The following is a 24807-nucleotide window of genomic DNA, read 5'->3' as shown; positions in this document are numbered from 1 at the left end:
TCTCTCCACGCTCCAGTTTCCATCCCAAAGCGCCAGTTCTCCAAGGTGGCTTTGGAGGAAGTTATGTTCTCCTCCGTCCTACCTGCCAGTTAGCCCTTCCCTTGCCTCTTTCCCAGCCCATGCTATTCACCATAGGAGATTTCCTCATCCACAAGTCCGCTGCTGGGATATCTCCCTGGAGAAAGCAAAGTCTCTCAGAGCGGTTGGCATTTTGCCGGGCAGGGAGCATCCCATGAACAGTCAATGGAGATGTGAAAGGAGGCTCACCCACAGCAGGAAGAGCAGAATGCCATTTGATGAATCCACCAGATTGGTGAAAAATCGTAAGAATGCAGTGTTTGTGAGGGTGCTGGACAGGAAGGTGTGTCCTCTGTGGCTGACAAGTGACACTTCATTATGATCACTTGGTAAGATACATTTACATTCCCTAGTAACCTTGAAGGTAAATGCTTGTAACCTTACTATGCCTGGAAGTGGGTGGGGCTTGTCTGCAATGGGGAATAGACAACAACTTTCATATTGACTGAAGTAAAGTCAGTTGGTGCTTGCTAACAAAAGACTAGGTAAACCATTCCACTTTTAGGCAGTAGAATATTAGACAACATGAAGAAATGAACCAAGCATAGTCATATGCATCCGTGTGAATTTTAAAAATCAAAGAAGTACCACAGGATTTGCCTGGCATCCTGGGGATGTCACAAGAGGCTGTCACTATCTAGATGATAATGACAACAGTGAAGGTACCTTTTATTGGCCCCTGGTCCTCTGCTGGGGCCAAGCATTTCCTCACATGGTTGTGCATAACCCTGTGTGTTCAGGAGCCACTGCTATTCCCTTTTGTGGATAGTGAAAGCAGATATCATGAAATCCTAGAAAGAAGAAAAGTGCCCATGGTCCCTTGGAGCATACGGGGCAGAGCCAAGGTGGGAACCCGGGCTGTGCTTCTGGAGTGGAGTCCATGCCGTGCTGCTCTAGGGGATGGTCACAGAAAGTTGAAAAGAAATTCAAAGCCTGGGTCTCCTTGCTTGAGGGAGAAGCATTGACTCCACCCTCGTGTGTGTGTGTGTGTGTGTGTGTGTGTGTGTGTGCGCACGTGTGTGTGTCTGCCTGTCTGTCTGTCTGTGTATGTACACACACTTGGGCATGCCGTGATGCGCATGTGGAGGTCTGAGGACAACTTTCTGGAACTGGTCCTTGTCTTTCCCCCCCTTGTATGCAAAGCAGGGCCTCTCCTGTGTTTCCCAACATATAAAACAGCCTGACCTGTTTGTGAGCTTCCGTTTCTCCTTAGGAGCGCTGGGATTACAGATGTGCACCGTCACACCTGGCTTTTACATACGTTTGGAAAGTCAAATTCAGGTGGCCTGGCTTTTGGGGTGAGTACTTTCACTTTGGAGCCCTCCTCTCGAGCTCTCCTTGCCCTCCCCTCTGTTTTTTTGTGGTGCTGGAGCTCAAACATAAGGCAGGAGCAACCACTGAACTAACCCGAGCCTCTGTTCACCTTTTACTTTGAGACATGGTTTCAGTCTATATAGTCATCGGAGCTGGCCCTAACCTCATTCTGTCTAGCCTGTCCAGGTCTTGAACTTGATCCTCCTGCCCCAGTTTCCCCAAGAGACTGGAATTACAGGTCAACACCAGTCTCAGATTGCCTTTAGTCTTTACATGAGTATGCTTGGGTTTCCATCAATGTACACATACCACGTTTGTTATACTATGAAATTAACTCTCCGAGTGCTGTCTCCCACTGCTGAAATCCTGAAAACTTTTTTGGCACCTCTTCCTCATTTGTAACATGGACAGTATTGGCCTCACAGGAGTCTCAGAGTTCACCAACCCCCAGATGAAGAGATGGAGGTCACCATCAGAGAGAGGTCATAGAAGGTCACACAAACCTGACCAGACGTAGAGCTAGGAATAGATTTTAAATGCACACGACTTTGTAAGCTGGGAACATGGCTGCCATTCCAAAGAGGAGCACGTGCCCACAGAAATGGTTTTATGACTCTTCTGTGTTATGTCTGTTAATAATAAGACTGAAAAACATTCATGTCCCCAATGAACTTCAGACTAGAATAGGCAGCTGGTGAGGCAGCCACATCTGGAGTCCAGGATGAAACCACTCTGCCTGCCCCTGTGCCACCAAGCAAAGGGCTGCCTACAAGGTCAACAGAGCCCCAAGACTCCCGTTGGAAAACTGCCTTATAGAAGTGAGGGACAAGTTGGGGGGCGTATGGGGAGAATGTATAGGTCAGCTCTGAGTCACCCAGGGCTGGCCTCTGGTGCTTCTGCTCACCAGTACGATGAGGAAAACAATGTAATAACAGAGCCCTGGGCTGGCAGCGACCTCATAGGCTGGAAACATTGTAGCTCAGAGAGATCACATGAGTCATTAAAAGCCACCTAGCTAGCAAACACAGCCTTGGTTGGAGAGCCTGCATGCCCTACCTGGCCGAGCTCTCCTACTGACCTGAGAAGGCAATGGCGAAGATCCCACCCGTGGCGGTGTCCCTGTGGAACTTGAGCAGGACCTGGTTGGAGGAGCTGTGTGCTATTTTCTTAGACAAACTCCGGGTGAAGACCCCAAGCTGCAGAGATGTCTGCTGTGGCCCATCCCTGCACACAGGAAAAGAAAATCCTGCATGTCATCGGCTGCCTTGAATGTCTGCTGTTCCTGGGTCCACCAGTGGCCTTGAGAGGGACCTGTAGTGGATGGCTGTGACTCTAGGAGTCTCTCTAGCCCCTCTGTGAGGTCTTCCAATAGAGTTGATGGGATCCTTATTTATTTGAGTCTTCATCAGCCATACACTCTTTCTCCCTGCACCTCCCTGCTGGGTGGCTTCTGAGGCAACAGAGGCCCCATGGGGCAGAGCTGCTGGTATCACCACAGACTTTCTTTGTTAAAGGAACTGTGGCAGAACTCTCTTGTTGCTTTTTGCTGGCCCCTTGCTACCTAAGCAAAGACACAGCCATGCTAGCTTTTGGGGCAAATGACTTCTTGCCTGGAACCTTATCTAGTGCCTCCTTTCTTTTCCTTGCCATAGTCTGCAAATTACTCAGAGTTTTGAGAAAACTTATTCCACTACCCCATGATGATTCCAGAAATGCCGTGAACTTCCAAACAAAGGAGTTTTTAAAAATGTTATGTATCTTTGTCCATAGATTCAATCATCTGGGGGAAAATTGTTTAGGAAACTGCCCTTATCAGCTAAGAATCTGCATTTCCCTTTTAAAATGGACTCAGGCCACTGTCTATAGAGCTCTGTAACTAAGTGTTGAGTTGCTTGATTCAGTAACCACTAATGATACATGGCTGCTTACACTTAAATTCATTAAAATTAAATACAATTTAAAAACCTGTCTGGTGGCTGCCATGTTGGATGGCACTGATGTATAATGCCATCATTGGTTCAGAATGCTCTGTGGGGCAGCACTGGCTCAGCACATGATAAGAAGAGGAACTTTACACAATGTCACGCCAAGCCTTTCCTCTTAGTCTGACAGCTTAGTTAGGTGTAAGTGTAATGCAGAGTAAGGCTGCATAGCCAGACCATTCCCAACCAATGGCACCTTCACTGACTGCGGAAAGGGCCCCAGGTTGCAAACTGCTGACCTTTCAATCCTCCCCAGTCATGCATCTGATCTTACCAGACAGTGATATAGTCTCCAAAGGGCTCTATCTGGAGCAGGCTGAGGTTGAGATGGACGCCATGGCCAATGGGGACAGTGATCTGCCAGACACAGTCCTGGGAGCTGGAATAGGGACTGGGGTATCCAGGGGAGTACACGGTGCCATTAAAAGAGGTGATGTTACCACCACAGGGGACTGCCAGGAAGGAAACACAAACAGATGAGCATTCGATAGTCCTCCTCACCCAGCTGAGAACCTAGATACCTTCCTGGCATAACCTCAACTCTCAGTATTATTTTGCCAGGAGTTTGGTGGAGCAGGGAGAAGACACAGGGCTGTGTGGTTGTGCCTGGCTGTCACCAACACAGCTCCCTGGCTGCCTATCAATCATCACTTCAGGAGCTTCTGTGGTCACTCCACCTTGGCCTCCTCTTTCTCACAGAACAGGCCTATAGAGAAGGGGTTTCCCTTGAGAGCTCTTCTGATCCCTGTCCTAGGTACGGGGAGGAACTGGTGTTAGTATTGGGGCTGTAATGCTTTGGCTGGGAGAAGCCGATGGATTGCGATGACCTCTTTCCTCTCTGACTTGTCCTTTCTAGAGTAGCACTTCTGGTCTAGTTTTTTTTTTTTAGATTAAATTTAGCATTTACTTATTTATCTTTGTGGCTGTGTACACATGAGGATGTGACATGTATATATGCATGTTTGCATGTGTGTGTATGCATGTGTATGCGTGTGCATATGTGCACATGCATGGGTGTGTACTGAGTACTGAGGTAGATGTTGGAATCTTCCTCCATCACATTCCATCTTGTTCTTTGAGGCAGGACTCTTAATTGAATCCAGAGCTTGTCAGCATGGCTAGACAGCTTGTCTGAGGGGATCCTGTTCCCACCTTCCGAGTGCTGGGATTACAGTTGGGTCTCTATACTAGGCCAGCATTTCCGTGGGTTCTGGTAGTCTCAACTCGAGTCCTCACACTTGCATGGCAAGTGTTTTATACAGTTTTTAGATTTTTTTTTTTTTTTTGGTTTTGCAATGAGGCTAAGGCTGGGTTCAAATCATTGGCTCTGCCACATATCAGTCACATGACCACAGACATGTAGTTGATTTCTCTGAGTCTGTTTCCTTGGGAGTGAAATAGACTAAGAATAACCCTCATGAGACGGTGAGAGCAGTTAGGTAAAATGATGTATGAAAAGTGGTCAGGGCTGGAATGAAGCTCAGGGATGGAGAGCTTGATGAATCTCCATACATCAGTCAATCAATCAATCAGTCAATCAATCAATCAAAAAAACAAAATGTTTGGCTGTAGGGAGTGGGTCTGATGCTAAGGTCCTGCTCCCCCACTGGTTCTTGATCTATCAGTAAAGATGCCAGGGGCCAATTGCTGAGCAGAAAGAAAGAGATGGGACTTCCAGGTCCCAGGAGGGGAGGCAAGGAGCTGAAGAGGAGAAGTTTTTCATCATGCTTTGGAGGGACAAAAGGTGACCAGCCATGTGAGATCTGGGTGGAGCAGCTATAGGTGCTTCTCTGGGCGTGAGGTTAGGGTGTTGAGCTGGGACTAAGGGTAACTGAGCAACAAAAGTTGAGGACAGATTTAGGGTGCTGAGCTAAGACTATTGGGAAGGGCATGCTAGCTGCAGGAGATTAGCAGTGCCCAGCAATTGAGCCAATAAGGCAGGTTGAAATTGAGCAATGTGTGTGTGTGTGTGTGTGTGTGTGTGTGTGTGTGTTTCATCCACACATCCTAGGGAATCTGGGTGGGGGCTGGTAGCATGGCTGGCTGTTCCCGGAGCTTAAGATGAGGTAGCAAAAGCTACACTCAACACTTGGCACAGTTTCTTGCCCAGAGATACAGCCCTTGTTTTAGGTCTCTTTCTCTGTAGAACACTACTACTGTGGATTCACAGCCTCTGTGAGAAGCCATCTATGAAACCTTCTGGTTCTCAGGAAATGTCTTGCTTTACTGAAGAAGAAAATGAAACACTGCGTACAGAGATAGAACTGACAGCTAACCCCTGAGCCAGAGCACTTTCCCTGGGTTACCATCCCTGCTGAGGCTTCCTATTTCAAAACTGATTCTAGCATCTCCTCCAAGAAAATTCTAGGCTGTCAGAGTAAGACAGGAAGGAAAGTGGAAGTGAGGTGTCTCTATAGGGGAGGGGACCTGCACAGTGTAGGGGACCTGAACGGCCTCTTGGTCATCTTCACTTCGGTTCTGCTTAAGGAAGAAGGCCCAAGAATGCTCCATCTCCAGCAACCTGAGAGTACCAGCTCAGCTCTCACCAAACACAGGTAGGAAGAAGGAACTAATAGGGCAGGTGAAGAGGAACCAGAGTTCTTAGAAAAGGACATCATTCCCTTCCCTTTGGGGAAGTTCCAGGATCGACTCTCTCCTCCATTCAGTGCTTACAGCCTCACTGTGACACCTTCTCATCTACTTGGGGGACATTAGCCCATCAGGTTGGATCTTCCTATGGGCTGGATATAACAATCTCTTGACTATAGCACACATCTCCAGGTCCTTCCTTGTACTTGCTCAGAGCTCTGTCACATGGGCTTTCTTCCTGGCTTGGTGGCTCCTACCTACATGGAAACAGGATAGGTAAGGCTTGCCTGGACCCCCACCTTTGGTGATCCCACAGAGTAGCAGGTAAAATAGGATGCTCTGTTTCTATGACAACCCCAGGGAGAACAATCATGGCAAGAGACATACCTTCACACCTGGGTAGAGGGTGGTCCCAGTTGCGATTGGTACCATGTTGACAGGTGAGGACAGGTTGGCCAGTCAGTTGATATCCTGGAAGGCACTCGAAGGTCACCGATTGTCCAACATTATAGCCAGCTCCCCTCACTATGCCATTGGCAAAAGGCTCTGGGTCTGGGCACTCTTGGAGTTCGTAAGCTAGGAAAGATTAGGATAAAACATCACTTTATGCTTTCTGGGGACTTTCTTCTCAGATGAAAGATTGCAGTGCCAATGGATTTAACTGGTTGCTGGCTTTAGATAAGTTCCTTAAGTTTCTCTATGACCTGCCCCCTTTTCCTTGCATTGAGTGCAATGGCATCTATGGATCCCTTTGTACAATACTGGCATGTGTAAAGAGCCCCTTAGGTGTTACTGACTGTTCATATTTCCACTGGGAAAAAAGGCTCAAGGACCATATTGATGGCAGAACTGCTTTTTACTGAACATCTTCTCTGGGTCAGACATTGGTCTGGGTATCTACATGTTGCTTATCTTGAGGTCACAGCACAGAAGCACTGAGTCGAGGAAGCCTTTCCAGCTCTGCTAAGTTAGAACCTATGAAAGCAGTTTTGGGGAATAAGTTAAATCGCAGGCAAGAAGACAGCTTTTGGGGGACAGAGTGACTGCCATACAAGAATGTTTCTTGGAGGAGTAAAGAAGCTTCCCTCATGAGACCTCACATGGAAAAGGCTGAGGCCTGGCAAATAGGCAGAGGCAGCTGAGGCACTGGCCGAGTGTGGAGCAGAGAGCAAAGCCTCTGGCTAATTGGGTACACTGGATGAAGAATACTCTTTGTGGCAGTAATTGGGAGCTCTCTGCACAGGGAACTGGCAGAAGGAGGAGATGGGCTCTTTCCACAGCAGACACACTCAGTAGGAACAGCTGGGGATGAATGATGCTCTGTGGAAGTGGATGAGTTAGCACAGGTAATAAGAATAACCATGACCTCAAGGCTAACGGCTCTGCCGTGCCCACTCTGCAGTGGCGTCTGGGTCTGTGTTCCCATTTGACATTGCAAAGGATCATCTCAGTGGGAAAAATACATACATTTCACGAGAAGTCACTTTCAGGGAAGCTTGGGAAGAAGGTTCAGTTGGTTTGCCTTGCAAGCAGGAGGACCTGAGTTTGATACCCAGGGCTTTCCTCCTTTCCTCCCTATTTTCTTTTCTCTCCACCCCTCTTTCTTTTTTTGCCAGGAGTAGTAATTGCAGTGTGCATTACTGATCCTGGTGCTAAGGAAGCAGAAACAGGCAGGTCCCTGGAGCTTGTTAGCCAGCAAGCCTCCTTGATGAGATCTAAGCTGTGAGAGAATGGGTTTCAAAAAAGGGTACACAGTACCTCATGCATCTGAAGGCTGCTAGGAGAAGACTGGCTTCCAGGCAGCTAGGATGAGGGTCCTATAGCCCATACCCACAGTGACATACCTACTCCAATGACTTCTAATAGTGCCACTCTCTGGGCTAAGCATATGCAAACCATCACACTAGTATATGTATGTGTTATCTATGTGCATGCATGTGCATGAGTGTGTGTGTGTGTGTGTGTGTGTTCGAGTGTGTATAGGCCAAAGGTCAATTCAAGTGTCTTCCTTGATCACTCTCCACCACGTTTTGAGGAAAGATCTCTTACTGAGCCTGGAGCTCAGCAGCTAAGTGGACTGGCTGGTTAATGTGTTCCTGAGACCTTCCAGCTCCCACCTCCCAGTGCCAGGATTATAGACATAGGCCTACGGCTTATGTGGCAGGAATTTTGCCTTTTGAGCCATGGGGTAAGTTAAGAGTAAGCAAACATAGCTACCATTACAGATTTTATGGAAATATCTGCTTGAAGAAAGACAAAGATACAACAGCTTAGGGATGCTGGACTGTCCAGTTGGGGAAATTTTGCGGAGAAAGAGCTAGATCGATTCAAGGAAAGTTGAAGGGATGAAGAGAACTGGGGCCAACAGGAATAGCCTCTGTGGGGACAGATGGCTCTTCTGTAAAACTGGGGACCCAAAGAACCCATTTTCTTTGGAGGGGAAGCCTGGAGAGAGGGCCCAGAGCTCAGAGTCTGTTTATACTGAATAACCATGGAGAGAGCATGCCAGTTTGTTAGGGAGAATCATTTGCATCTATCACAAATTAGAAGCCTCAGTGGAAGCAGCTGGGCCTCTGGCACTGGAGACACCCTAAGTGGAGGGGTTGGGACCATCACAATGAGAACATTTAGTGAAAGCTGAGCTCCAGTCCAAGAAGGAGCAGGTGGCCTCCCGCTGAGGGGCACACAAGTGGCCTCCCACTGAGGGGCACGAAGGTAGGCTTGTGATTCAAAGAAGCATCAGGCGGGCCCTGATAATAGAAGGAAAGGCCTCTATTATGTTGTCCTGGACTCCTCACAGGGAGAGCTGGGGCACCTCAGGTAGGTGGGCTCAACAGCAGCCCTTCCCAAAGAAAGGAAAGGATTGGGAAAGCCAGGAGGATCTTCTCTATACAGGGGTGACAGCTGTGTGTGTGTGTTGGGGGGAGTGCTAGGTCTCCTCTTGGGATCCAGGAGCAAATGGTAGTTTTGAGTGATACAGCTTTGCAAAGACAAGCGGGCTTGCTAGGCAGGGAATGTTCAGGAGCCACCATCCTATTGCATGGGCTCAGTGCATGGGCTGTGCCTGTGAAGGCGTGAGGTAAGCCTCTAGCCAACCTTGACTCAACAGTTGTGCTGTTAACACTTATGTTTACAGGAGCTGAGTGTCAGGGAGAGAGCACAGGTTGAACTTCATGTTCACATGCTGACATCTGAATGCCCAGAACATCAGGAAGTGACCTTAGTTGAATAGATGACCTTTGCTCATTCCACATAAGCTAGAATGTCTGTAGGGAAAATGGCGATTTGATTGGCTGGTATCTTTACAAGAAGGAGGAGTGTGAGTGATCTCCATACAACATCCCATAATGTGTCTACTCATTTACATTCCCACCAAGAGCATGGACGATTCTTTCTCTCCTCTGTCCTTGCCAACACACAATTAGAGGCCATTCTGAGTGCTAACCACGTCAGATGTATTGTAAATCTTTAGGTGGATGGGAATACAAGCCACCTTGATTCAATCAAACACGATAGTCCTGTCTTGAAGTGTCACATTGTATTCCATAATATGTACAATAGTTATGTGTCAATCAAGGAGAGGGTGGGCTAGAGCTTTGGAGATGAAGTCAGGGACTGCAGTGATGATCCTGCCATGGCAATCAATGGCCCAAACCACCCAAATCCAGTCCAACACCCCGAGTAGATCCTTACAACCCTCAGAAGAAACCTGCCTTGCCAACACCTTAATCTTGCTCGCACATCCATCCCTAGACTTCAAGTCATGGAGTCTTTGGTACTTTGTGATGGTCTCCCTCAAAACCAAGAGCCAGGAAGTGACGGTGGCACTGATGTGTGTGATAGGTGGATAGCATTTATTCAGCCAGGGCATGGACTATGTAACTGGAATCATCAAGTGCCTTCCATGACAGAGCACTGTGACAGAGGACAATTACTGACATGTCCTGACTTGCTGTCATTCCTACCCCTTCTTTCGAGCCACAGACACAGGAGCACAGGAGTCACTTCTGTGCTGATTCTCCTCCCCCACCTCCCCGCCACCTTCCCTGGGTGTGACTACCTGGTCAGAACCAACAAAGCGTGCTTTGGGGAGCCCAAGCTCTTGTGCCCCTGCAGTATAGCCTGCCATGCTCCCAGGACAGACACATGCATTAAGCAACTGGCCCCTGTGCAACTGACCCAAAATGTGCCTGCCTTAGGGGAGACCTTTTATGGCAGTCCTAGAACAAGAAGCCCAGGCCTTGCTAAGCGTTCCTGTTTGACAAGGGAGGGACTCCCAGGACAAAGATGGAAAAGCCAGGCAGGTTTCAGTACACGCTCCATGTCTCGTTATGTACTAAAAGTATATGTGGTCAAAGACTTTGTATTTACATTATTTAATTTTCTTCCCAGGACACACACACACACACACACACACACACACACACACACACAATGAAGAAAAGAATTAAAATCCAGGGGTTGTCTTTGGGAAATAACCCCATCCTGTGGCTATTTTTTTCTTGTTTTTGTTCTTTAACAAGCTGAATATACTAATGAATTTTATCTGTATAATTAAAAATTAATGTTGAATATGGGGAATTGCAAGGCAGCACTTACAGGGGATACACTGTTGGCTTGACAGAAGACGGCTCCTTCCTCTGTATAGGGGAAGGGGTTGGATTAGGAGAACAACTTGACCTCTATGATGTGTGACATAGCCTGAGTGTGTCCTCCCAGCCAGTGCCACACCCTGAAGCCTCATCCCCTAATAGGACAGTATTTGGAGGTTGAGCCTCTGGAGGTCTCTCCTCTGGAGAACTGGGCTGGGTCACTATAAAAAAGGACTTACAAAGGTAAAGGTCTTTTAACGCCATCTACCAGTGAGAACACCGTAAGAGGGTGCCGCCATGAACCAGAGAGCATGTTCTCCCAGATATGGCATATGCTAGCACCTTGATCTTAAGCTTTCCAGCCTCCAGAAGAGGGAGGAATGGGTTTCTGTTGCCTCTGTGCTGCTAGCTGGCAACATCTGTTACAGCAGCAAGAGCTGGCTGGTGCCTCCTGCTCACTGAAAAGCTGTACAGCTTTAGAGCTTTAAAGATAAACATGTATCAGTATCAGCAATATCTAAATATATATGTGGATATCAAATATTAGCTTTATATATAATATATAGTATAAATGTTATATATTATACATAATCAATATATAATATGTAACATGTATGTATGCATTCAAGTATGCATGTATATATGTATGAATGTATGTCTATATGCATGTATGAATGCATGTATAAATGTTTGAATGTATATATGCAAGTATGTATGTGTATGTATGTCTAAGTGTATGTATGTGTACATGTATGTATACATGCAGCAGGAAGTGAGTTAAAGGAGCTGAGTTGGGACCAGAGCAAGTGTTTCCTTCAGTGACACTAGGAGAGCATTCAGGGCAGAAGTTCGGCCTGTGTGGGGCTGCCACGTACAGCCATGCAGCCAGTACTGATGACTGCCTGGCTGGCCCCTCACACAGAAAAGCCTGAGTTGGTGTGAAGGGGATCTTTTCTGGGAGTGCACTCAAGGAGCACTGGACCCACAACTGGGTTTCATCTGAGGAAACAGAACCGCTGCCAGCCTACAGGTGAGTCGCCCTGAGGAAACACCATCTGAGGAGGAAACACCATCTGAGGTGAGTGCTGTTAACTCTGGAATTCTCTGTTCTTTCATTGGGAGCTTTGCTGAGAACCTCTTAAAGTCGAGGGGAGATGGTAGGCAATGGATGTCAGGGATTCCTGAGAGGAAACTGAGGGGTTACTTGCCTAGAATGCTCTTGACTACCAGCCCTAGACACTGTGGAGCCTCAGTGGACTCTGTGAGGCCTGTGGCTCTAGAAAAACTGAGCATATTTAAGCTGTCTGTCAAACAGGGTTAGGTAGCTAGTGAGGTGGGATGCAGAGAGGGAGCTGCCAGCCAGAAGCCTCCACAGAGAGACCTGCTGCCCCTCAGCCCTCCTAGCACCTCTTTGCATGCATAAGGACAGGGTTGGCAGTGAGCTACCATGGCACTGTTGTTCTTACCCTGGTACTCCAGCTTGAATCCTGGCCGGTTCTGGGAGTGGTCGCTGTGGAAGTAGACGATGGTATCGTGGGACGTGGAGAGCAGGGAGCCCGGCAGCTCACTTCCGCTGAACCTGCCCATCATGCGGCTGGTCTCGGAGGGGCCACTCCGGATTTCTAGGTAGTCGTGGTTGGGCTCCGTGGAGAAGTTCAAAAACTGGATGTGAGCACCTGGGGGGGAGGACAGAGGCAGACAGTGTACAGAGCCATGCAGTCCTGCTCCTGGAAGGCTGTCCTCCTGCAGTGTCTTCTCCAGGGTCCAGAATCCCCACTACCAAAGCCCCAACACGGCAGGTCTCCCCGGGCACATTCTGAGCTTTTCCCAAGTAGTCTGGTCATCAGGGAGGATCGGAAAGTCAGCAGGCTTTGCATTTAGGGATAAAGGCACCACTTATTTCCGAGTTCCACCTGCAGTCTATTTGATTTCATGGGAAGCCAACTTCAGGATCAACATTTGATTCCATTCGGATCATGTCTAATATCAATACAAAAATAGTCTCTCTAAAATAAACGTTCCGTTAGGAAATCACAACCCCCATTGAATCAAAGGGCACATGTAGCCTTTCTTACTGGTGTTTTCTAGAATCTTTAGGTGATTCTGAAGGGACACGGCTTGGAAGTATATATTGTCTCACCTGATCCATGGAAAAGTCAATTGAGGTTTACACTTGGGGACCTTGGTGGGTTAATCAAGATCTCTTAGCCACCTGTCAGGTTACATGGATTTAATTAAGCCCCTGGGGTACATATTTACATAAGCCACGGAGAACTGAGGTTGGAACAGAATCGTTGGTATTTGTTTACAGACAAGGGTTTTGAAAATTGGATCACTATGGGAGAACGCTCTCCGGAGAAACCTATTTGCCAAGCGAAAGAAATGCCCACACGTTGTATTGTTAACCGAGAAAATCAGGTTGGAGAAAGTACACACTGTAATAGAAAAAAATGTAGATGTCAGTTGTGATTTCTATATTCAAGAGCCTGGAAGGACACGTATTTGTCTGCTAGTGATACTAAATGAGCATGCACTATGGGCTAGTGTCATGCTAGGCACAGTCCAGAGTGAGCAAGGTGGGGTGCTCCTGGGGTTCACGAGCATCGAGCTGTCACTGAAAGACCTCATGGTGAGGTCACATATTTTGATTTCAAAATGTGTTCATCTGTGTTTGCTAGTTTGGTAGGATGAACCCTTACGAATAATTGCTTGTGTGTCTTATTATGTTCGGAGCAAAGACTTGACGGGTACTGAAGATCTTTCATCTCCTGTCCTGTGCTTTCACCTTAACTCTGTGTTAATATGATTCCATTTTATGCACCGCCTGCTTCTCCAGCTCACTGTCCTCCTACGAACACAGATTGTTTCCATACCACAGTTGTGAGTGTGTGTGTGTGCGTGTGGGCGTGGTGTGGGGTAGGGGAGGAAGCAGGGCTGTGTTCACCACCTAACGGCAGAGGCAGGTTATTGCAGAGGCTCTTTAAGCAATGACCTCTGGTGTTCTAGAGGAGAAACAGGGTGCTAGAACCCACTTGAAAGCCAGAGATCCTGGTACACCATGGACCTGCAGCAGGCTCATTGCCCAGAGCTGGAAGACAAATGTAGGACTAAGGGACAGAGTGCTTTGGTGGCTGAACACAGACTCTCAGAGGGCAGCCACCCACTTAAACTTCAGTCCCGAGCTTGAAGACAGAGCAATAGGAGCTCTGGTCCACTTTGCCCAGTGTCTCAAATCTGGACTTCACCAAGGCTGCTGAAGTTGTCACTTTCCTCAGTTTCCTTCAGGAGACAGTCCTAGCCTTCGAGGGTCACCTCACAGACTGAGAGCCCACCCCTGACACTATAAATGATACTCTGCTGTGCTTGCAGACAGGAACATAACTGTCCTCTAAGAGGCTTCATCCAGCAGCTGATAGAAACAGATACAGAGACCCGCAGCCAAACATTAGGGGGAGCTTGGGGACTCTTGTGGAAAAGTCAAGGGAAGGACTGAGGGAGCCAGAGGGGGACAAGGACACCACAAGAAGACCTACAGAACCAACAAATTGGAACTCATAGGGGGCTCACAGAGACTGAATCACCAACCAAAGAGCATGCATAGGCTGGATCTAGGCTCCCTACACGTATCTAGCATGGTCTCCATATGGGTCCTCTAACAAGTGGTGTGGCGGCTGACTCTGACTCTGTTGCCTCTAGCTGGGCTGCCTTGTCTGGCCTCAGTGGGAGAGGATGCACTTTGTCCTGCTGCAACTTAATGTGCCAGGGTGGCTGGTACCCACGTGGGAACCTTCTCTTCTCAGAGAAGAGGAGGGGTTAATGGAGGAGTGGGGGAGATCAGGATATAAAGTGAATAAATAAACAAATTAAGGAAAAAGAAAAGAGCAGTTTCCATACTGAGGCTAGTGGACTGAGAAATTCTGAGCCTGCGCCTCATAGTAAAAGGAGATGGGGATGGGGGGTAGACACCCAATGGGACATGGGGATTATCATCATATCATCAGCATTATGTGTCACAGTGAAACCCATTACCTTGTAGAGTTAATTATGCAAATACAAATGGATAAGAAAGAGGAATTTCCAGGATAGTTCTTTTCCTAAGGACAGAGCAGAATTTGGGCAAAAGGATCCCTGCAAACAAGCCCTCAGTTCCTTGTCGGTACAGAGCCTCATTCTCTTTGGCACAGGCAACCAGGGTTAAATTATATTGCCAGAACATGTCATACGAATTGCTAGCAATTAAAATTTGCACCCAGACTAATGTCCTTCGCGGGCAACAACCCCAATGCCTGGAATATTCCAGCTCCCTCTCTCAATCTCTGGCCAGCTAGAATGTGTCTATGAAGAATGCCAACTCAATTTCATATTGACCTTGGCTCAATTTAATTAGGATGATGAATGGGATGGCGGAGTTAAAAGCACAGCCTGAGGTCTGGACTCAGCAAAATGGATTTCCTTTTCTTTTATTCCAGGTAATTTCTTTCTTTTTCTTTTCTGTTTTTTTAAATGGTCCTGGAGATGGCACAAGGAAAACTCTCCAGCCCTCTATTTCCTCAGCTCCATCTCTTGTTGAGTTTTTTATTCTAAACCCCTGCGTTTAGACTTAAATTTGGTAACCTTTAACCTTTCTTCCCCTACACTTCAATCTCTGCCATTCCCCAAGACTGCACCAGACAGCAACGGATAAAGCCTGGGAAGGACAGTGCTGGGGCTGAGCTTACGCTGGGATGCGGCACTCAGCTAGTTTAATCTAGGCCTGGGCTCAGAGCTCCTGTCTCCCTAGAGGCTGCAGACTCACCAAAGCCCACGGGCAGCGAGATCTTCCAGGAACAGTCCATGTTGCTGGGGTAGTTGCCTGGGAAACCAGGGCTCAGGATCACCCCTTCCATCTCTTCCACTGCTCCCCCGCATTGCGCTGACAATGAGAGTACTCAGGTTAGGTCATACAGGAGAGTGCAGGCTAGGCAAGTGTCCAGAGCCACATTTTAAAGCATGTCTGGAGTCATAAGTGAGAACCCAAAGGTTCTCCCTGAACATCTGCACCCACGGGGAAAACTGAGCAAGTAAAGTCAGGGCTAAATCACAGCTTATGATGCTAGGAGTGCCGGCCCTGACCATGCCCTTCACAAGCCAGAAACCTCATCAAGGACATGCAGGGAGTGACAAGCTCCAATCCAAGAGAGGTCCTCCACTCCTTATATGATAGCCTCTCTCTCTCTCTCTCTCTCTCTCTCTCTCTCTCTCTCTCTCTCTCTCCTCCCTCCTCAATCCAGTCTTCATGTCATTACACAAAGGATGGAGGGAAGAGAAGGGACTGACACACATTGTGTCCTCTTTGTGTGCTTACAACTGTACCAAATCTATTTTCTATGGGGCAGGGTGGCCAGCTGTCAAGGCACACCATGACCACTTAGCTGTGATGGAGGGTCCGGTCCAGAGACATCTGATTTCAAGTTGTGAGGGACACCTCAGCAGCTGTTTGGTTGAAAACTATTTTGTATTTTACATTCTATGAGGAAAGATTGTGTGACGAAGAAAGGGGCTAATCAGCCATGGAGACCCAGGGAAAGGTGCTCAGGGATGGAAATGCCAGGGTCCAGACCAGCCCCTTCTGGGCAGATGGTGATTAGGAGGCACACCAGGACAGATAAGTACCACCGCTATGTCACAGTGCCCACTGCACGTCCTGCGGGACCATGGGAGAGTTCTACGCCACCCTGCCCATTCCAAGCCCAGTTTCCAAAGCAGCAAAAAGGTACTAAGAACAGAACCCATCTCAGAAAGCTGCTATGAGGGGACCCGGGGAAGAATGTGCTCCAGTTGGTGTACGAGAGCTGATGTACACAGCAGACGCTGTGAGTGACAGCTTATGCTTATACTGCTTCTTGGGTCAAGCCTCTGGAGTACACTGGGTGAGCACCTAGGGCTTCCGGCCAGTGTATGTGACCCACTCTACATGAAAGTGAAAGCGCAGAAGTGAAATGCTGTCACACCAATGTGACCTTCCCTTAAGTCACTACTTTCCCAGGGACAAGTGGGGGGTGCTCTACGATCAGCCCAGCGTTGACAAACCTTCCCTTTCTGTTTCTCATTTCTCTTTAGCCTTCCAAGAAAGATTTCTGAGCTGGGGAAGATGACTCAGTTTGTAAGGTACTTGCTGCGTAAGTGTGAGGTCCTGAGTTTGGATGTCCAGCATCCGTGTAAAAGCCAAGTGCTATACCTATAATCTGAGTGCTGAGGTGGGGGTGGGGAGAGAAGGAAGGGCTCTTAGAGCTCATTGGCTAGCCAACCTAGCTCAACAGGTGAGTGCCAGGTTTAGGGAGAGATCCTGTCTCAAAAAAAATTTGGAGAGTGGTTGAGGAAAACATGCATAGGCACACACACCCATACCACATGTATATACAACACACACATACCAAGTGTATATACAACATACACCAAGTGTATATATGACACACATCAAGTGTATACAACATAATACCAAATGTATACAACACATATACCAAGTATGTATATACAACATACACCAAGTGTATATACAACACACTAGGTGTATATACAATACACATCAAGTGTATACAACACACATACACCAAGTGTTCACAATGCACACACACCAAGCGTATATACAACATACATACACCCAGTGTATATATAACACACATACACACACACCAAGTTTATATACAACACACACTAAATGTATATACAATACACATCAAGTGTATACAACACACACCAAGTGTATATATAATACATACAAATGCACATAGTCCAAGTGTATACACAGCACACACTAAGTGTATATACAATATACATCAAGTGTATACAACACACACACCCCAATTGTACATACAACACTCATACCAAGTGTATACAACACATACACACACACACACTCATGCACACATACACACACACACACACACACACACACGGAGAGAGAAAGAGAGAGAGAGAAAAAGAGAGAGAGAGAGAGAGAGAGAGAGAGAGAGAGAGAGAGAGAGAGATAATTAATGCATCCCACTGGACAGCTGCAATGGAAAACATGTTGCTTGGAGTCTGTCATTTAGGAGACACCCAGCTACTATTTGTTTCTTGCTTTCTTGACCTGACCAAAATTCTCTGCAGCATCCTTGTATCTGTTAATTTCCTCAACAATGCCTAGCATAGGCTAAGCAGTGAAGTCAAGTCAGGTCCTTATTTTATGTGCAACCCACAACATTACAAGCAGATGTGTTAGTCTGTCCTTTGACAAAGTCATGAGATAAACCCAATGTGCCTAAAAATACCTTCTGGGCTCTGGCTGGTTTTGTGGGACCAGAGTGGCCCTCATAATATTCTCATGTGAGCAACCTTGTGCTTTTTTAGTTGGTGGGCAGAGCCTTCTAGAAGTCAGGACAGCTTTAAATGAGAGTCAGAAATTACAAAAATGTCTTTCAGAAACTATTGACTTGGAACAAATCTAGAACATCAGAATTTCTTTTGGCTTGAACTTGAACACAGCATTACAGCTGGGAGCTCTGATCCCTAGGGATTTGGACTTTAGTGGATTTCAGAGTTCGTTCTCTTACCAATGCAGAGCGGAGGAGGGTAGTTCCATCGACGCACAGTCCCAGGCATGCAGGAGATGTGGGCGTGGCCCTGGAGGAATCAGAACAGAAGTGGGCTAGAGGCTCCCAGGGGCACAATTACACATATAACCCAGAACAGGGGCTTGCTCCAGGCCTCACGTTAAGGGACAAGACACACAGATACATGGGATCACCTTAGGATTCGAGGTAAGACAGAAGGCTAGAGATTTGGGGGGAGACCACTTATTAAGAACCATCACTAAAGAATTCTCATTACAAGAGGTTTCCTTGTGAGTTTCCTCTAATTACTAAATTCCCTCATGGGCCCTCAAAGGGAAATTAAATTTTCCCAAAGTCCAATCAAATCCGACTTTGCAGGAATGCATTCCAGGCTGGATTGTTCAAAGTCTTTACCATCAACAAAGTTTGTTTTCGAGAGAACAGTTCCAGGAGAAGATTGCTGTCCCCAGTGGGTATGGAGGCCACAGCCATCCTTGATGGTGATAGCTGTTCTGCCACAGGACTGGGCAATCAACTCAGGGGACAGAAGTCTGCTCCCTGCCCTTGGGTTTTTATTGAGGAGAGATAGATACCTGGAGGGCATATCCTGGCTCACACTGGAAAGAGACCACATCGTTCACCAAATAGCGCTCTCCTGTCTTCACCCCATTGCTGGGTACAGCCGGTTCGGGACAACTGCTCAAGCCCACCGCTAGACAAGCCAGAAGCAGGGAGAGAGAAGGTGGCATAAGCTTGGCAGGTTAAGGTGACAGAGGCTGAGGGTACTGTTGGCTCCTTGGGGTTCAAGGCTTGCACCTTCCTAGGCACTTGCCAACCTCTAGACCTGACATGCAGAGGAAGTCAGAATGTGTAGAACCGAGGCTCACCAGGTCAAAGCTGGGACAGGGGGTACCACCTCAGGAACTGTGGATGTTTTGTGCACCTGCTGAGCTCAGTATCAGGCCACCCTGGTTGCAGAATCCCAGGCCTCTCTGAGCCCCTCTAATGTCCTTCTTGTACCTTCTCTCAGTTTCCCTCCCCTTCCTCCACCCTCAGAAGACAGTGTCTGTAGCAGAAAGAGGGGCCACCGGAAGGATAGAAGAACAAGGCACAGTTAAAGACCGGGTACTTCTCTGATGCTTAGGGTCCAGTCAAAGTCCCCTTCTCCAGGACAGGTTGTCCTGAAAGAAGTTGGCTCACCAGGACTCTCTCCTTGCTCCTAACTCAAGGTCAGGGCAGTCCCTCTATAAAGGGAGCCCCTCACACTTGGCCCTCCGTGTTGAGCACTAGCCCTCAGGCACTGTAGGCTCTTGTCACAGTCTGAGCTGCTTTCAAGTCACCCAAACTCACAGGCACTGCTGACTCTTGCAACCTCTCCTTGAGACTCTGGGCCTCCTTGCCCAGATCTTCATGGCCATCATGGATAACCCAAGGACCGGCAAGAGTAGTCACACCCCCCATGATTCACTCTGTGGACTCTCAAATTCTCCCCTGCTCATTTTTCATGACTTAAAGTTTGACCCATGTTCCTTCACTCCAGCTTTACTAATCGTCCTTCCTAAGGGTGGCCATGACATCATCATCATGGTCCTCTCGGGAGGAGCTGCTCTTTCTGAGCCTGTCCCCTGAGCGAGGCAGGGTCACTGAGCGTGTCACCTCATTCCACCAGCTTGCTGAAGGCCTTGACTGCCATCTCATAGAGAGGGAGACAGTTGCTCGTATGTGTGGTCTTAAGCCACAAAATTCAATTCAGGTCCAGATCAGTGTGACACCAGGTCTGTCCAAGGGCAGTTAAGTTCTGAGGTCACATGAGCACATTCCAGCCTGAAGATGTACGAAGTAGACCCCTGTGTGCTGGTGGACTCCATGTACGGCTCATTTCTCTGTTAGAGCTAGGAGACTCACAAGGGCGTACGGCTTGCTGGATAGAGGTCTTCTCTCCTTCAAAGTGTGCTTTGCACCTAAGTAGGGCTGTAGAGGGGTCAGCAGCCGGCATGGCCATGTGAGCTGAGCCAGGGAGGTTTGAGAGGGAATAGCCTTCCCCTTCCTGGTGGCTCCCTTGAGAGATGCAAGCTCCCTGGGCAGCCTATAGGTAGCCAAATGTCCAGGAAAAAAGTATAAGGGATTACTTGGCAGCCCAGGGAACCTGCCACTGGCCTGTCTCCCGAGTCCTCAGCCCACTTTAGAGGTAAAACTCTGAGAACATTTTTTTTTCCTCCTGAAGAAAACTGACATGTGATAAAGTATACAAATTATAAATGAATATGCCATGTGTATCCTAGCAGTTGTTATATGTGAATACGCCAAGTATATCCCATGTAGTTGATATAGGTGAATATGCTATGTGTATCCTATGCAGTTGTCATTACCATTTTAGGATATGTTGTTATATTTTATGTATATCCTATGCAGTTGATATATGTGAATATGCTGTGTATATCCTATGTAGTCGTTATAGGTGAATATGGCATGTGTATCCTATGTAGTTGTTATATGTGAATATGCTGTGTGTATCCTATGTAGTTGTTATACATGAACACGCTATGTGTAGCCTATGCGGTTGTCATTACCATTTGAGGATATATGTTGTTATATTTTGTGTATATCCTATGTAGTCATTATAGGTGAATATGCCGTGTGTATCCTATGCAGTTGTTATAGGTGAATATGCTGTGTATATCCTATGCAGTTGTTGTTACCATTGAGAATATATGTGTGTTTAGTAAATGTTTGCACTTGTGTGGTCATTACCAAAGCTAGAGGGCATCAGGCTGGGGATACAGCCAGTGGTGCCTAGCATGTGCAATGTTCTGGGTTTCACCCCTAGTACAAACCAAAATAAAAAAGGAATACATGGCTGTCACCCCAGAATACAGTACTGTCTCCTTTCCCCATTCCCAGACTGCATATGTGTCTCTGAGATGGGGCTCCGGTGCTTAGAAATGAAGTCTGTTGGTGGCTATGTCCCAACCCCTCAGCAGTGAGACAGAGCCCTAAGGATAAGCTGTAAAGCAACTGGGAAACTCTTCCCTGTGGCTACCTGCTGCTTGCCTTGGCAGGGACACACTTACCATTCAGTAGGGGAGCTCACAGTGGAGTGACTTGAAAACCGCTACTGGGGAGGTGATGAGGACGGAGGAAGACTGACTATGTCTACACGTAGGCCTCATCTATAGGAGCACTATGGTGCTCAGGTGACAATGAGCATCCTGGGATCCAACTGGCCCTCCTTCAACCACCCGGAGAAAGCTCACTCTTCTAGGAGACCCAGGTGGTCGTCTGCCTAACATCTGGTGCTGGCCCCATTCTGACGCCATCAGATCTTTCCGTGTGCCCGTGTTGTCACAGAGAAAGCCTTCTAGCATTGCCTGCATTTTCTTATGTCCAAGATTATCTACTGGGGTCAAGGCTGATGCTAAGCGGTGCCCACTCAGGCCTATGGTATCTAGAGGGTTCGCAGGTCAGTGGGTCCTGGATTTATCCCGTTGTTGAGTAGACAAGCTTTAGAGGGCCTTCTCTAGTCCTTAACCTCTTCCTATGGTCAGTGGTAGGCTTAAGTGGAAAGGAGTGGGTATGGCCCACAATGAGGGTAGGGATCCAGTTTGTCCCCACCCAGAACCCCCCATACAGCCATGACCCTGGATTCTCACTCTTGTATTCCAAGTGGAAGCCAGCAGCAGACACACTGATGTCAGAGTAGAAGTGGAGATAGAGTTGGTTGGAGGTGCTGTTCAGGAGGGCGGGCACTGTTGTTCCTGGGAGAGAAGAGCAAGTGTCACTCAGGCATATCCTCCTGGATACCAATTCCTACCTAGTTGCTCTGTTTCTATTGCCTGCTGATATTCTGTTCCCAGGATCCCCCAGTGTCCCCCGATCAAACTTACTAAATGACAAATGCCAGGTAGACAATGAGCCAGGGAAGGGAAGCCATGGATGAGCAATGCCAATGACCTATGGTGCAGGAGATGCTTCTCAGTGAGAGGGCTGGGAGTCTGGGCCCTACTCAGCCATCTTCAAAATGATTTTAGCATGTACAGCGGCGTGGTCAACCCGGCAGAGCAGGCAGTTTACCTGGGTGTGCACGAATCATTTTTCAGTCTTAACACCTGGAATCTCTGTGCCTAGCAGATTCAGGCAACCAACCCAGCCATTGGATCAAACTACACACCATGCTCTGGTACATGCTTGCCATTGGGTGGGCAGGGGTGGGGGAATCTACTTTGGTGAAAAAAGTTGGGTTGCTCCTTTGAAAAAATGAGATAACGGTGATTCTGTTTCTCGATCTATGCTCCTGAGGACGGGCAACGTATGTGACGCCAGACCTTGCATGTGAATATCCACCCCAGCGTTAGTCACGGCGGCTTCAGTAATGAACGTGACACACAGATCTACTGAGCGGCGGGTGGGAATATGAAGAAATGGCCTCTTCACACAGCACAGCGCTAATTCCGACTGACGCTGGGTGAATCATGTGGAGGCCTGGCAGAGAGCCACATGGTGTCAGACTTCATCGTATGAACTTGGACTAGGGAAAGTCCGTGGGAATGGAAAGATCGGTGGTGGCCAGAGTCTGGGGGGTGGGGCAAGCGGGGGGATGGAGAGTGAATGAAGTTGGCACTCGGTTTCTTCAGGACAATAGAAATAAAAAAATGTGCTCTGGGATTAGTTAGAACTGATGCTTGCAGACCAACATGTACAATTACGTGGTCAGCCCAGCAGGGCAGACAGTTTCTCTGGACATGCATGAATCTTTTTTTCTATCTTAATATTATGGATTTCTGGGCCTGGCAGAGTCAGACAATTTCTCGGGCCATTGGGCAAAACCATATACCACATGCTGGCACATGCCTGTCATTGGATGGGCAGGGGGGATACCAAGCCTCATCCAGTGGTGATGATGATGATGGTGATGATGATGGTGATGGTGATAGGAGTGAGGATGATAAGGATATTGTCTATCACAACCTCCATATGGAAGCCTTGGATGTCCCATCTTACCAGAGAAACTCCCCAGCATGGTTACGGTGTTATCTGCTCCATCAAACACTTCTAGAGAGTCCCAGTTCTGCTCTGTGACAAAACTGATGACTTGAATCTGGACAGACAGAAGGACGGAGTTGTCAGTCACACGGCTCAAGTGCCTCCCTCCCTTCTCTTCCAATGGGCTATTTATTTATTTATTTATTTATTATTTACTTATTTTGGAGGCAGGGTCTCACATAGCTCAGGCTAATCCTAAATCACTATGTTGCTGAGGATGGCTGAACTTTTAATCCCCCTGCCTCTGCTTTCCTGGGGGCCCTGATTATGGGCGTGCACAAGCACACCTGGTATATGTGGTGCTGGGAATTGAACCCAGGGCTTTGTGTACTCCACGAAAGAACTCTACCATCTGAGCCACCTTTCTGGCCCCCTTCTCACATTTGGAGTATTCTTTGGGTTTCCTTCTCCCACTGGTTGTGTGCATCTGGGGTACTGATTGCTTCCTTGGCCTGGCAGGTTCTGGCTCCTCTCCCATGCCTCCCTGTGCTGCTCTTGCCCTGGGCATATGTTACGTAGCCCCGTGTGTGTCTGGTTGTGCCCTCCCTGCTTTGCTTGTGCTTGGTGATCTGCTCCTTTCCCGCTCATCAGCAATGCCCCCTTTCTCGCCTTAATGATCTTAGATAAACGTCTCAAACCATTTGAATGTCTCCTAAGAACCTTCCAAATTCACATTGCAATTGTAAGTCCACTTTTTCTCTGGGCCCTCTTGACTGGCTGGACTTAATTTCCTGTCCTTCCTCCCACAGAGATGCTGTGATCTTGAGATGGGGAGCCATATTTCTATATCCACAATGTGTTTCCAGTGACACAGGGACAAGGACGGAGCTGTTGTTTCTCCTTCCACATCAGTCCAACAGCAGCCACTTAACTGAGGTGTCTCTTTGCTCCTACCTGGATGCCAGCACCTTCGGGGACCATGATCTTCCACACGCAGTTGAGGCTGTTGAGGTATGGCTCTGGGAAGCCGGGGGAGAGGATGGTTCCCCTGCGCTCCGTGAGGTTGCCACCACATGGCACTGGGAAAAGACACAGGTTGGTCAGAGGCTCCTTGGCTGGTCTTTGTGGTGGCTCCACGAAAGCCTCTCTGTGCCTACCTCGGGGACTTGAGCTTTGGGGCTCTGCTGAGCCCCCTCCTGGGCTAGCTTCTCCTACAACTTCCAACCCCATTTCCCTCAGGATCTCCAGGCTCTGCTGGATCACCTGCAAGTGCTTGCCTCTTCCTTGCCCTCTGTGCCTAGCTCACTCTGTCAGGGTTTCCAGGAAGTTCTAATTCATCTTGTGCTGGTTTCTCCTGTAGCCCCCAATACCCCTCCACCACTCTCACAACCTGTAGGGTCCCTGGCCTTGCTTGCTGGGTCTCCTTTTCATGATGGCTTCTCCCTCTGGGACCTCTTGCTCTCAGTCTTCTTGGTGACTTGACCTCCGACAATGGTCCTCCAGTGGCCTGTACCTGTTCCTCTTTTCACAGCCATCCCTGTTCAGTTCCTTCCCCTGTCTGTGTTCACACTGCACCACAGGCCCAGGGAGTTATTTGGCCTGCATGGGACTTTCTCCTGGGTACTGAGAAGGGCTGCTGTGTGCCTTGAGGGTATCTCTGATGGTTGGCTGCATCCCTCAGGGAGAAAAGTCTACCCCTAG

The 24807-nt window shown here is 48.0% G+C and overlaps 1 protein-coding gene across 1 annotated transcript in view; it reads right to left on the bottom strand.

The window, feature by feature from the left end:
* The window catches only part of Csmd2 (CUB and Sushi multiple domains 2), a 583606-nt gene that overhangs the window by 63617 nt on the left and 495182 nt on the right, over positions 1-24807 (bottom strand). Inside the window, exons 35-44 of the mRNA XM_028759696.1 lie at positions 24061-24185; positions 23125-23221; positions 21777-21881; positions 18720-18838; positions 18127-18196; positions 15351-15467; positions 12022-12231; positions 6351-6539; positions 3649-3826; positions 2471-2616 (exon numbers count right to left, since the gene is read on the bottom strand). Of these exons, the coding sequence (XP_028615529.1) occupies positions 2471-2616; positions 3649-3826; positions 6351-6539; positions 12022-12231; positions 15351-15467; positions 18127-18196; positions 18720-18838; positions 21777-21881; positions 23125-23221; positions 24061-24185 (1356 nt within the window). The remainder of the gene's footprint in view (positions 1-2470; positions 2617-3648; positions 3827-6350; positions 6540-12021; positions 12232-15350; positions 15468-18126; positions 18197-18719; positions 18839-21776; positions 21882-23124; positions 23222-24060; positions 24186-24807) is intronic.

This window comes from Grammomys surdaster, unplaced genomic scaffold, assembly GCF_004785775.1.
Source record: "Grammomys surdaster isolate TR1022 unplaced genomic scaffold, NIH_TR_1.0 126313, whole genome shotgun sequence".
NCBI lineage: Eukaryota > Metazoa > Chordata > Mammalia > Rodentia > Muridae > Grammomys > Grammomys surdaster.
Note: the sequence above shows the minus strand (reverse complement) of the source record. Positions and strands in the feature narration are given on the sequence as shown.